Below are 14,743 nucleotides of genomic sequence, written 5' to 3' on the forward strand. Positions count from 1 at the left end.
TACAACAAAGCGTGAAGGAAAGAGTCTTCGTTGCTTGAGCCGTATGCGAGGATAACTCGCAGAGGAGGCCGTAATTCATAAGGCAACTTTAAGGAGCCCCCCAAATACAATCAATACAATCCCCAGTAAGTACTAACTACTAATTCCCTCACATCTTGACACTCACAATAAAGGGTTCATCACCTTTCGATGTGTGCCTCAAAATAGATTGACAAAACACTTATTTTTTTTTTCGATGCCAGGAAACCTCTCCAAAGCAAGACCCTTCAAATCCACTCTTGCAAAGTAAACCTCAGTCCCGTGTACTGCACCCTCAAAAGTTTTCCTACACGAAACTGGTTAAATCGCTGGCTTTTCACCAGGAGGTGTGGCTCCAAAAGATTGTTTGCACGCATGAGGTGTTGAACCTTAGACCTTGAAGGAAGTGATATCCCAAGAACAAGGCTTTTACCACTTGGGCCAACCTCTTAGGGTTTAGATTAACAAAACACTTGAAGATAAAGAGAAACCAAGAAAATAAAATAACACGGGCAAGAATTTGGAAAAACAAAACATGAATGGCGACCTATTAGAAAATTAGACATGAAAACTGTATTACACGGAAATACAAATTGTACAAAATTTCCTAAACCCACAGTAAGAACCTAATATTTTTCGACAGTTGACACTAACGACAAAAGTTTCAATAAACCAAAAATAGAAACCTATACACGGGGCAAGCTTGCCACCCCGAAACACATTCCAGGTCTCATAAAAGTTCAGTCACGCATGGCCTGCTCAGCTCAGCCTCCAACCGCCACAAAATAAATATTTGGTTATGCAACTTCAAGAACAATAAGACAAACCACAACTCCATAAACAATAAACTTGCAAGAGAGAGAGGGAGATTATCTGCTACCAATCTTTGAAGTTTCTACCTTTTTTATAGGACTGTAAAAGTAGACAAAATCCCGGACTACCTACAAGTAGTTATCTCGGGAAGACTCCCCGACACACAGATCAGTAAGGGGGAGGAGCCATTGGTGGCATACCGAAGGCTGGCATCGGAGGCATTCCCATCCCGCCCATTGGTGGTGGAGCAAAACCTCCACCCACACCTGGCATTGGTGGTGCAGGCAAAGCAAGAGGCAGCAACTGGGCATACATATTCTGCAGATAAGGAAAACATACAAATCAGTCTTTTCATTACTAATTTCGTGATTTTAAAGTTCTAGAGACACCTTTTTATCTACGCTAAATGGCAGTTCAAAATGTCCCATAATGATCTAGACTCAGGTATGACTAAAGAAGTTTATCTAAACAATGGTAGAATTTAGACGATTTTTCAAACAGCATAATACTTAAGAAAGGAAATTTAACTTTTCAATATATGACTTATTCCTAGTAAATTACATACAGTGACGAGGCCTACAATGTGTCCTTACAATCAGATCCAAGGCAGCCAAAGCCCGATTGGTTTGGGGCAACCTGATTACAAACCCTACCCAGAACCATAATTTCTAGGTGCAGAAAAGGCTTCCTCAATGACACAAAAAGATGTTGGCAGATAGCCATACCTGCTGTGCAACCACGTCCTTCTCCTCCTCCTCTTTAGCTTTCACCTCATTTTGAGCTTCAAGTTTGCCCTTGACAAGATCATCTACCTTGCTTGTGTACTCTCGAATAAACTTTTAAAAATTAAAGAACTAGATGTTAACAGAAGAAGAAGAAGGAAGAAGAAGAAGAATTGTGTTGACATAAAAAAAGGTTTACCTGCAAGAGGTATGGGAAGGCAAAATCAATCATATTGTTCATCCATGCTAGCTCAAGAGCAACATCTGGCCGTATTAAATCATAACAAACAAAGAGGCATGATGCGAAACACTCTTTCTTTCCCTGCATATATGTCAGGGCACATGTTAGACAATAATACCAAGTAGTTTTCACAGGTGAACCCAAACTTCAAGTCTTCAAGTAAACAAATCTGGAGCAATGCATCAGACAGAAAATAGGAGATTATCCCGAAAACAAGTAAAATGACAACAAAGGCACGTGGAATTTCTGAAGTCTAATGGCTTACATTTCTTCTAATCCAAATATCATAATCCAGGAAGAAAAATCAAGAAGATAGGGTGGGAAGGGAGGAGGAGAACAAGTACAAGTCAATGACATATAGATGTGTTACTGATCCCTGCGTTATTTTGGAACCATGTACTATCTTGAAAAAAATGATAAGAACACAAACCTGCTCGATGAAATAGACAAGCAACTCCTCTGAAAGTTCACGATTGCCAGACTGTGAACACGTCTCCATGGCATCCTTGTAAAGATTATCTTTCTTTGACAATGCAATGGACTGCTTCCATCTTCCTGCTTTCTTATAAATATAAGCAGCAACGCGCCTCATCTCAAGAAGCTCATGTTTCTCAATCTGCACATTTTTTCATTAACAGCAAGGGTTAATAAGAGTTTCACCATCACTTCCAGTGACTAAAAGATTTTTCAACTCACCTTCTGTGCGAGGCCTATCTGATCAAAGTTATCATGCAGATCGATTGACTCACGTAGTCTGTCATAGTCCTCCTCCTCTATGTAAATCTCATTCAAAGCTTCATTTACAGCAGCAACATTGTTGCTCTGGACTGCAACCATGTACGGCTTCACAAGACGGAGGTGACCAGCCTGACACCCAAAAGGATAGCAAAGAAAAAAGATATTACAGACAATTATTCCCACCAACAAATTAATCAACATCTTCCCACTAAGGGAGTGAGAAAGAGGTGAAAGCAGCATCATAGAGAAACTGTTAATGACAAAATAATTTGAAATTCATACCTTCCGCATTATATCCACTACACGGGCATGGTCCACACGAAGGGCAAGCACATTAAGAAGGTCGTTAATAAGATCAGGATGTTCTTGCAAGTAGAAATGCACAGCCTTGTAGTAGAGCTCAACACTTGCAACTTTGACTGTCACATCCTTGAATTGCATGTGGTCCCATGCTTCAGGGGAGTGGTTCATTATGGTGGTTGCAGCATTGTCAAACTCATCATATTGGATGTATAAGTAAGTTAATTCCTTCCAGTGCTGCTGTTCATCACAAGCTCGTATGAGCTTTGGAATGTTCAGACGGGTTGAGAACAATTTAATGTGCTCCATAAGCTTCTCCGGACGATATCTTGCATATAGAACTCCCAACTCAGTAAAGATGCCCATATGAGCACGTTCCAAACCTAGTCCACTCTCCATCAGAGAAATGAGTTCATTAAAGCATCCCCTGTTCTGGTAATACTCGCTGACCTCTTCCAAATCATCCACCTTAGATAGCAAAATAAACAGAATTAAGTAGTGGACCAAAAGTACAGATCCCATGGCAAAATAAACAGAATTAAGTAGTGGACCAAATAGATATGGGATTCTAAAACAAGCAACAAACTAATTATCTTGTACAAGAGTGGACCAAAAGTACAGATCCCAGCCCAGGAATATGCAATTAGGTTGAAGATGATTAAACCACCCGTATTCTATTGCAGCAGGAGAGGAGGCGGGGGGGGACAGTTGTGGAATCTGCTTCTACATCAGAGGGAAATTTATGTCATAAATTTATGACCAAAACCTCCCAGGGTAGTAAACCTCAACTACTAAACGCTACCCGCCGTAGCATGTATCAAGTAATCTAGATAAACTCCTAGTGCAGAATCAAACTTCAAACTTAAATCAAAGTCTACAGCTCATCCCAAGCCCACCTTTGACCATTATGCTACAGACCATTATGCTACACCTTGACAGGTTAACACCCAAATATGAAACCACATAATAACTTCCATAAGCAAGATGATACAAACATTAGATGCACTTCAAAAATGAATGGCACCTGTATGATGATGTTCAGACCACATATTTGAGCCAAGCGGAATTCCTCAGCATCAACACAAGCAAAGCAAACTTCTTTCCATGTTTTCGAGCTGTTGGCTTTCCGAGCTGCATCAACAGCACCTTGAAACTGTTTTAGTTTCACCAGAGTAATTGCCAGCTTAGCCCAGTTAGAGATAAATGAATATATGATCTTCGCCGCCTCATATAGGGCTTCATCATATAAACGATCTCCAACATTCTGGAGATTAGCAACATTTGGCATGAGAATGAATTCTTCAATGTCACTGAGCCGATCAATCTTAGCATAAGCATAAATGAGTTCACTGTCCACCTTGGGCTCTTTGGTCTTTTGCCTAACCATTAGAAGGTACCTCACCAAGTCATGGTACACATTTGCATCCTCAGCAGCCCGTATGACATCTAAAAATTGGGTGGGATCATCTGCACGGATAAACGACTCAATAGCATCACTCACTAACCCCTCTCGTAGTTGAGCCTTGGCCACTTGACTCCAAACAGCATCTTCTTCTACCCGGAATGCAAACTCTACTGCTCGTTCAATGCTACGAATATTATCCAAGAGGACATTCACAGCCTGAACATTCAAATCAAACTTTTTAAAGATGGCAAATGCTTCTTCATACAATTGAGCTTCCACAGCAACCTCCCCAACAGCAGGTCCATCGAAATTGTCTAACCTATTAATATAATCCATAACTCTTGATGGGTCCGCCTTTATGGCAGTGAGGATCAGCAGATTCTGCAGATTAAAGTTTCCACTAAATGCAGAATTTTGGAGCACAATCTTCTCAAGAAGCTCAATTAGTTCATGTGGAAGATCGGCTGTCATGAAAGCTTTTACAGCTGCTGATACTTGCTCAGGACTCTTGCTTTCAGGCAAAGCCGTAGACACAACTTGATCAATTAGCTGTCTTCTGTACTCATTTTCAGGATCAAGAACTTTCTCCCAGAGCTCGCCATCCATCCTTTCTACCACATATCTGATGGAAAAACAGATAAATGAAACCAGCATGCCAAATTAAAGTGCTAAAATGTAGGTTCATATCTAAAAGCAAGCAAAAATGTCCAATTTTTTATAAACTATAATATTTTTATTCAGAAGAGGGAGGTATCAAGGTTCACAGGAAGTATACAAGAGATCCACCTAACTAGCAAAAGGAAAAGTTGCTAAAAATTTGTGAAAATCGTATTGGGATGCAGAAATGTACAAACCTGGCCTGAAGTTTGAACAAGGAGTTTTTATTTGTGACATTTATAAGTTCATCATCACACTGCCCTCTGCGGTAAGCAACAACAGCAAGAGTAGGATCCCTTTTTTCACAATATTTTCCCACAACACGAGAATCATAGTATGGGTTGGTTGTGAGAAAATGCTCTGGATTATTGTTGCTATCTATGATGATTTTGCCCAGAGCATTGTGAACATGCACATCTTGGCTTCCCTCACTCACAAGATGCTCTAAGAACTGAGTGAGCAAGCGGAGACGATTCCTGCAAAAAGAGAGAGAGAGAGAAAAAAAAAAATAGACAACCAACATTAAACATTACAAAAAAAATGACTTTGGAAATGGAGCATGATGAAGAAATAGCACACCTCTTCTCACATTCCTCCACCAGGGGTTCAACAGGAAGAAGAGAACGAACAGAAAGAATTAGACCTTTGATGAAATCTTCAGGACACTCATCATCTAACAGCTGCCCTACAACTAGAGGAGCATTTCCTGGATTGACCTATCAAGCAGACCAAGAAATATATACTTCACTCAATATTGACTAAGTTTCGCAAGAAATAAAAAAAAAAAAAAATAGAAGTCACCGACTGTGTATATATTTATATATATATATATATATTTATATATATAAAACTTATACAGGTGTGTGTATAAGCAAAACTCATAAAATATATACCTTCTGAACATAACCTTCTATATATCGCAGCATGTTATTTGTGTACAGGTAATGGGTGAGATCCGGAACAAAACCAAAACGATCACAGACATTAATCAGAGGACGTGCATCTGGAAGCTTGGCTTCCATCAGAAAGTTCTTTGTCTTTTCAGGGTCATAAAAGTTTGATTCTCGGGTCACACGCTCCACCTCCTTAATTTGGCCAGTTTTAGCAGCAGCTTCAATGTACTTGAAGTGAATATCAGGATCCTCACTGTATATAAAGTAATAAAAATTAACAGGAAAAGAAAATCGCCCACCACATGCATGGATTCAAACATCAGTTTTTCCATTTCTTTCACAATAAATAGAAGGGTACCTGGAACTCAAATATGAACCTAGGAAAAAGTACAATCCTTCGTAAGATTTGAACTGCTCAAAAAGTTTTATGCATGCCTCAACACCCAACTGCTCAGAGTATTCTTTGGCAGTCTGCAAAAAAAATATCATGTAACGCTTCTGTTAAAAAACAGCAGTAACAGCAACATCGGACAAAAGAAACACTACTTTACCTGCACAATTATCTGAAGATTGCCTCTAAGATTGACCACAAGAAGATCTTTCATGCACTCAAGAGCCCATTCTTTAGAAAGAGTTCCAAAGAAGTCAACAAGAGACTGGAAAGCAGCAAATGATTAGAAAATTTCACCTATTCACATTTGACCAAGTTATGTATAAGCATTCGAGACCAAACCTGTGGTTCAATTGCATGTGTGTTCACAATGACCCGTTTAATATCAGGCAACTCTGTATAGTGCTGCACAATGAAAAACAATTCAGACCAGGAGATAACTCACTACCTTGTAATGAGTTTTGCAATCAAAGTTTCAGCGGCAAGCATACCTGTATGGCCCGCAAATATAAACCAGCCTTTTCACAAAGCTGCGCAATACGTGGGCGGTCATAATGACTAAACATACCATTGGCTAATATAGCATCCGCGACATTTGGAAATGTAACAAGATTGATTTCCAAAACCTGAAACAGAACAGGAGATGAAACCGAAACAAGTAAAAATGTGGAGAGCGAGCTATGAAACATCACATTAAGAGAAATAGAATAAAAAATTAAAATCAGATACAATTAATAAAAACTGGACCTTAGTTTGAAGGAATCCATGCTCAGGTAGATTTGGCTTGAGCACGTCCAACAAAAAAGCTGTTGCCTCACGGATTAAATTCCTCTGAGCAACAACAGCAAATCCTCAGTAATAAGAAGTTTTCAGGTTGCAAATATCAGTAACAAGAGAATACAATAATTTTCTCCTAGTACAAAATCTGAACATACTAAACAGAGATTAGAAAAAAGTGCAAGATATCTCACTTCAATGACTTCATATCCAAGACATTATCCTCAAAAGAAGAAAGAAGATTACAGACTTGTAAACTGATAAAATGATAAATATTAAGTCGTCAAATTGAACCTGAAGAAACAAATCTGTTATTGTGTTGTAGTCAACCGGGCAGCCTCCCTCCATTTGGGACATCATTAATGCAAAATTAACAGCCCCCTGCAATCAAGAAAGTCGCAAATTATTCTATATCACAAACACAGAAAACATCAGGCAACATGCTTTTTTTTTAAAAAGTATCAGACAACATGTAGTGCCGCACAAAGACACATTCAACATTTGAGAAGAGAATCATAAGTTAATAAAGAGATATTTCTTTGACGAAGCAAAAGAAACTGCCAATAGCCTAATACAATTTAATACCTGGATCTGGCATATGAACCTTCAAATGTTGCATCCAACTTAATTCTAATGTCCTAGTTAGGAAAAAGAAAAAGATATGCCTCAAAATTACTAATACAAAATAATCCACACACCTGCGGATCTGATCGCAAAATTGTTTGCAGAAGGAACAAATAATCAGGTGTGAACCCAACCTGCATTGGTAAAGAAAACCATCAGTATGATGAGCATCAACGAGTACTTATTACAAATTATATTGCATAATATGACAAAGGTCTAATATTGGTAGTGATTTATTTAGAAAGTAATTATTGGCTTCAATAATATATGAAGATTCTGGTAATAGTAGGGAAAGCATATGCATATCCAAGTCACCTGCTTTGAATATATTAAAATCTTGTCAAACTCCCTTCGCTCAGCAAATGCCGCAACAACTTTTGGAGTTGCCCTAGCTTTTATATATATCTTCAAAGCTAGATCATTATCCACTGTCTGCAAAATAAACCATTTCAAAAGATTAGAAAGACCAAAAAGAGAAAATAGATTAGTTAAAAGAAAGGACCATAAAGAACCAATTAAACAGACAAGCTGCGAAATATCCAAGGAGGCAGTTGTCAATAATAAGTAAAAATGGTATGCAGTTTTGGTTTGAAAAAAGTTAGCCCTCTCCTCAAAAAGTATAACCCTACCTACCCCACCCAATGAGCTCACATTCAAGCTCTGCCAGCTTGAAAAGTCCATTACTTGATTAAGTCTTCAAAACTAATTTTTATATATGTAAGAAAAATTATTATTAAAAGAAAAGAGAGTTAGGCCTCGTTTGTTTTCACAATTCATCTCAACTCATCTCATCTTATATCATCTAATCATTACAATTTTTTCAAATTTCCACACAAAATATAATAAACAATTTAACTTTTTCAAATCCCAAAACAAAAATAATATTAAGAAAATATATCCTAACAATATTTTATTCAACTTTCAACTTTCATCTTAACTCATCTCATCTCAAAAAACAAATGAGGCCTTAAAGTCTTGAAAACTTCTAAGCAAATCCCAAAGCGTTGAATAACTCTCATACCTTCACAAGATCTCCAAGATCCTCGCTGCATTCCAGCTTGTCCTCTGCCAACCAATTCTCCAAAAGATTCTTCTTATTCTGATTTACAACAAGGCGTGACAATTCCAAAGACTCAAAAGCATTGAGTTTTCCTCTCGTTAACAGCGTTCCAAAGTACTGCAACAATGGTGGTGTTTGCCCTGCTTGCACAGGAACACTCTGCAACGAATAAACAACACAAGCATATTATAATAATGCCCAGATCAAATGCACTTCTTAGAGATGAAGCATCCTGCTCTCTGATTCACCAACAGAGCCAAATGAAAAGCACAACAATTTTTTTTTTTTTTTTTTTGAAAAGCACAACAATTTGTTAGGTGTGAAAATAAAGCAAAAGCTAACCAAAAAATGCCAAGCTGAGATCAGACCTGAAATTTAGCAACAGTATCAGCGGTACGAAGTATTCCCTGAGGAGATTCTGCCGCAAGCTCTGCAGCCTCCTTATACTTGGTCTGAGCAAACAACTCTTGAAACCGCTGGATAACCTATGCATAATGAATAAAACAGAAATAAGTTAAAGCACTGCTCCAATCTCCTTATATATCAACGACACAGGTCAAAAGCAAAACCAGCATCATAAATGAAATCAAAATCAATGTTAGTTCACCAGCTTATCTGCTCAGAGCTCACTACACGTCACAAATTTTTTATAAGCAAAAGAAAAAACTACATATCACCAATGATAGCTCAAAAGTAAACCATTATGATAAATGAAATCAAAATCAATGCTAATTTACCATCTTATCTGCACCAGGAAGGTTTCCTCTTTTTGCAAGATTAACAGCAAGTTCCAAATTTTTCAACTGCAAAATCCAAAAAACAAAATTCAAAATACAATCTCTCCTTTGTTCTGGCAGCCAAAGTAGGGGAAACTTTACACACATACCGATTCACTAACAAACTCCACAATTGTTTGTTCATTTACAGTGGCAAGCAACACTTGTCCACGTCTATTGATGGCATAAAAGCCCCCAACAGATGAAGCTTCACTAGTCAAAAATATAGGATCTGGACTGATTCGGTTTCTATACACTGCAGCAGCTGTCTCTAGGTCATACACGAAAAGAAGTCCAAGCTTCGTGATCACATATATTAAACCATATTTTTGCGATATCTGCCACATGAAGAATAGCAGCTTAATTTATAGTAAGCCTAAATGGAACTAAGAGAATCAGTAAGAGACTATACTGACCTGCATTGACACAGGAAAATCATCAGCAAAGTCTGGAGGGAAGAATAGATCTGCTTGTTTCTTGGTAAATGACGGTTTGCCTGACAGCAAAAACCCATAATCAGTACACGACGATAGCAAGTAATGGAAACAGTTAACTTAAGAAAAGCATGCATATGACAAAAAACGATTGCAGTGGGGAAGACAAAGCTAGCCGCATGCATGCACTTATATGTTAAGACAGCTGACAATGAATAATTGATGGACCTGGCTGGGCACCGAGTTCAATAACATGCAGCTTTGATGTGATTTGTCCAGCATTCGAGGTCTTTGAGGCAAAACAAATTAGAGTTGAAGGATTTTCATTCCCTGCAATCTGTATATAACATGGAAATGAAGATTACAGAGCACAAGCACATACGAAAAGCCCATATGAAACAAATCAGCTAAGGAGAGTCATACTTTGAATGTAGCAAACGATGCAGCATGTGCTTCTAGAGCTTGACTACGTTGCTGATCCACCGAGAAAAGCTGCATATTTCCTTTGACCAGTTGTGGCCTCTATGATCAAAATAGAGAGTAAAAATTATATCAGAGTAGAAGATACTACCTGAAGTTGTAGACTTCTTGCAAGAAGAAACCAAAAAAAAAAAAAAAGCGCAACACTGCTGTTTACCATAAAAAGATAGATTAAAGGCAGAACCACAATGATGGGAAAATAAAGTGTTTAATGTGCAATATCTGCAGCTTTATGGCATGCTAAAAGAACCCAACCAACAAGAACATTCACATAAAAGAATTGAGTGGAAGATATACAAAGATAAGATCAAGTGTGAAAAACAAAGAAACATTGACAATATGGGCACGGATTACAATAAGGACAGAACCACTCAACCACCTACCTCAGCTGAACCTGGAGCAATTCCAATTAAAACCAACCACTTTTCAGTAGGATCACAACGATAGTTGATTATTTGATTATTTGCCAAATTAGCCGTTCGTTCAAACATCTTCACAGGCTCAGAATCACCTGAAATAAGAGATGCATCAAGAATGGTATAAGAACAAATAATGAGAGAAAGAGAGCACAACATAAAAGGAAAATTTGTTAAAATAAAGCAACAAAAGGGGAAAGGTTAGATGTCTTACCTTCAATTGACCAATGATATACTGAGGTCTGCGTGACAAGACCTAGCATCTTTGGGGTGATCCATTTCCAAAAGACAATCTATTTGAAGAGAAAGTACAAGATTAACATTTAGAGAAGTCAAACTCATAATATTTTTTTTTATAAGAGATAAATTTCATTGATACGAATGAAATAGGCATAGCCCGTGTACACATGAAGTATACAAAAGGACACCTAAATACATTCTAGGAACGAGAAAATAAGGACGAACTCGTAATATGACAAAGTAATGGATAAAAATAACGTCATCCACTTTGAATATGCTTGAACTGGACAAAACTGTCACCTGCTCAGGCATCTGATGTGACTTGACCTTTGCCTTTAATTCAATGTTGAATATTTGTAAGTGATCCTGAGTAGTTCCCGCAACTTGAGCTTCAAATTGAATAAAGTCATTCATCAGTATAGCATTGTTATTACTATTGCACAAAACTGAATCCAGTACTACTTTTATGTTAATATGCTTAGAACAGAATATATGAACAGTATAAAATTTACATATTTCCATCAATTTCTAAAGAAAGAACGCTAAACCCAGCAATTACATCAATCAGCAACTCAGAAGAGAAAAAATTACTATAATGCTCGGCAATATAAACTCTAATCATATCAAAAGCTATTTAGCAAAATGGTTGTTTTTTCAATGCTTGAGAATACCAGTGTTCTAATGATAAGATAGTAAATTAAGATCCATCTACATCATTGAACATAATCTGTTTATGTTTGATAAAAGGTCAGTTTATTTCAATGAGCTTTAAACACTCCAAACAGACTCATTTTCATCACAGTATTTCGATACACCTCAGAATGTCCACAGAGTTTACTAATTTTCAGTAGATTGGCTTTTACAAGTATTAGGAAAAAAAAACCGTAAGCGAAGTTTGATTTTCAGTAGATTATCAGATCCAAGTTTGATTTCAGTACAATCATGTGTTACATTTCTAACTGTACAAGGATAAGCTCCTCTAGCTTTTATAGGATAGCCCCAATTGGACCGCTGAAAGTTCTAACATTCATTTTTTTAATAAACGGTTCAGATTTGGCATCGTGTACCATTAGATGATCCTTCACATTTTCCATTCCCTTCCACGAACAATTTTCGAACCATTAAATAAAAATAATTATTAATATATTAATAGCCCACTTTGTAATGGCAAATTTGACATCTTGACCATCTTAAATAAGCCAACTAAAAATGTCAATTGTTGACATAAAACAAAGAAAGTTAACCTAACGCAAACTTTGCCCAAAGTCTTGCCCTCCGCAATGCCCAAACTATTTCCATATTACTATATTTACCGCGGGCGCATAATATTTGTTACCAGCACACCAAACTGAGAAATGAGAAAGCGAAATTCACAATTCATCGGGGCAAACGCATTTCCGTACCTTTGAGAGCGAGAATTCTGGAATTGGGGTTCATCAACGCGGAGTCGGCGGTGATGGGGCGCCTCAAGGGCTGCATGGGCATGCTCATGTCGACGATCACCACGCTGTTCTGAGGCGCAGTTTCCCTCACGCAGATGTACTTGTCCGACTCCATGGTCACGTGAGTGAACGTGATGAACTGCGGATTAATCCCAATGCTTGGCAACTGCAACCACCACAAAAACAAAATCAATATCAAATTCGAATCCGGATCAACCGACGCAACAAATTACACTGTCTCGGAAGCGTAAGAAGATCCAGAGAGAGCTAAGGGAACGGGGATTCACCGTTAGGGTCTCTTTCATGGTGATGGGGGCGTTGGCGGCCGGCATGGGGGTAGCCATGGCGGCGTAGATCGGAGGGTATAACCCTCGGATAGAGAGAGATTAGGGGAGATTGAGGCAGATCTAGGAGTAGGAGGGGACGGTCGTACTAGTCAGTGCTTCAGACTAATCTTCGTGATTTCACGCAAGTTTGGGAAATGACTGATGTTTTGGGTTGTTGTGCCTTCTGAACGAGAGATTGGTCAATGTCCGAAGTCTAGCATCGATTGTAAAGTATCTACTTTTGAGTTTTGAGCAAAAATATGAGGAAAATACTTTAGCTGTAGTAATCAAATGAATATATTCAAAAGAGTTGTTTTGCTCAACATTCTTACCTTACACATTTTTTTAAGAGAGCAAAAATATAAAGATAAAAAATAAAAATAATTTTATGGTATAGGGCTGTTGAATATAAGTTTTCTAATTAAAGTTATTAAGAAAATTATTTATTTGTAATAAACGAACATAATCAAAATTATTAAGGAAACGAATTATACAGTTATAAGATATGCGGTCGCATAAACTCTTTTTTTTTTTTTTAAATAGATAAATTTAGAATTTATATGGAAAAAAATGTCTTCTAATAATGGGTCCTTTTTTTCAGGAATAATAAGCGAGTCTTACTCAAATTATTAAAATACGTAATTATTTATTATCTTTAATCATTTCACTTGTTATATTATCATGTTATGTTTTAACAAATAATCTATTTACTAGTTTGAATAAAGAACTAATTTTCCAACACACTAATATGATAAGATTTAATTTATATATTTTTATTTTAGTGACATAGAAAATGTGTCTACACTGAAGTAAAATAATTATATTTTAAATTTTAAGTGACTTCATTATTCGTAAATCAAACAATTACATAAAATATCACTTTTAATATAACACATGGTATTATAGAAAAGAGTAGTGCTATATGTACTTACAGTTTTACTTATATTTTTACTTAAAAGATTCATTTTTTTTGAAATTCTAATTTTGAATTTCAAATTTAATCATTTTCAGCATATCAATAATTGACATGTAGAGAAATAAGTTTTTTGTAAGTTTTTCTTAAGTACATTTAACATTTTCTTATAGGAAATAACAATTTATGATGAATTGTAGTTCCACATATATGTGTGTAAAATTTTTGGATTAAAGAAAAACGAGTAACATATATAATTCACTGAAATTTCAACTTCTATCAGCAAAAAAAATCAGCGCTCAAAGGACACCACATTAAGAAAGGCAGAAGACGTACCAATCCAGAATGTTCAAGAATAATTTTCTGTCATACACTTGTAATGTTTCTATTTGTAGTGATAAAATCTGTTACAAATAATATTTCATCTTATGTGTATAAATAGCACAATCTGTATCAAATATTTCTCAATGAAGAAAATCAAATACTTTCAGACTCTACCTCTATGTTTACTCTGTTCTATTAACTTTCAATAAGTTTTCCACTAAAACAAGCAAGGTAATTAGCGGAGCCCATACTCACGCTATTTATTTTATTAATTAGGATGTATGTTAGGTTGACAACATATTTAGCATATTTGCAGTAATAAGAGAGGGAAACATACCTTCTTAACCGTCGTTTACTTGGTTTGGATTGTAGGCTTGCAAGTCACCTACATGTACTATATTATCTTTAAATGTAAAGATACTATTAGCGCTATAAATAAGTTTAGGGGTGTAGAACGGGATTTGGATCCGAATATCTAACCATAACTGGATTCGAGTTTTAAAAACCGAGCAGTTATCCGTCCAGATAAGTCTCAAAAAAATTATGGACGATACCCGCCCACCGGATGTAAATCCGAACGATACTACCTTTTTTTATTTTTTTAAAAAAGACTTTTTAAAATGTTTTTATAGTATTTTTTTTTAAATCAGATATCATGTTTTAGTGTCCATATTTTTTTTAAAAAAATATATTTTATAAATGCTTTTTAAAAGGTTTTTTTTTTAAATCTTTTAACAATTCAGAAGACTTTTT

The 14,743-nt window shown here is 36.6% G+C and overlaps 1 protein-coding gene across 1 annotated transcript; it reads right to left on the minus strand.

Annotated features, from left to right (window-relative positions):
* Window positions 1-568: 568 nt before the first annotated feature.
* LOC121238881 (clathrin heavy chain 2) lies at window positions 569-12,956 on the minus strand. The gene is made up of 30 exons (XM_041135952.1): window positions 12,715-12,956; window positions 12,389-12,593; window positions 11,286-11,374; window positions 10,960-11,038; window positions 10,713-10,840; window positions 10,273-10,371; window positions 10,078-10,186; window positions 9,832-9,911; window positions 9,526-9,753; window positions 9,377-9,442; window positions 9,008-9,124; window positions 8,601-8,798; window positions 7,895-8,011; window positions 7,654-7,713; window positions 7,250-7,336; window positions 6,926-7,009; window positions 6,670-6,804; window positions 6,521-6,583; window positions 6,339-6,443; window positions 6,146-6,258; window positions 5,788-6,040; window positions 5,474-5,610; window positions 5,092-5,370; window positions 3,857-4,859; window positions 2,815-3,300; window positions 2,491-2,661; window positions 2,225-2,410; window positions 1,753-1,875; window positions 1,557-1,667; window positions 569-1,149 (listed from the first exon to the last, which is right to left on the minus strand). The coding sequence occupies exons 1-30, from the start codon at window positions 12,769-12,771 to the stop codon at window positions 1,000-1,002; spliced, it is 5,118 nt and encodes a 1,705-aa protein (XP_040991886.1). The 5' UTR covers window positions 12,772-12,956; the 3' UTR covers window positions 569-999.
* Window positions 12,957-14,743: the final 1,787 nt, after the last annotated feature.

Source organism: Juglans microcarpa x Juglans regia, chromosome 7D (assembly GCF_004785595.1).
Source record: "Juglans microcarpa x Juglans regia isolate MS1-56 chromosome 7D, Jm3101_v1.0, whole genome shotgun sequence".
Classification (NCBI taxonomy): domain Eukaryota; kingdom Viridiplantae; phylum Streptophyta; class Magnoliopsida; order Fagales; family Juglandaceae; genus Juglans; species Juglans microcarpa x Juglans regia.

Bases quoted from the DNA above. Each gene is read 5' to 3' on its own strand.
- LOC121238881 (XM_041135952.1), bottom strand. From the start codon at position 12,771: ATGGCTACCCCCATGCCGGCCGCCAACGCCCCCATCACCATGAAAGAG. The intron at 8,799-9,007 runs GTCTGATCTCAG...TATTCGTTGCAG, and splicing joins ATACTGTTGCTAAATTTCAG to AGTGTTCCTGTGCAAGCAGG. The intron at 1,876-2,224 runs GTTTGTGTTCTT...ACATATATGCAG, and splicing joins TTGTCTATTTCATCGAGCAG to GGAAAGAAAGAGTGTTTCGC.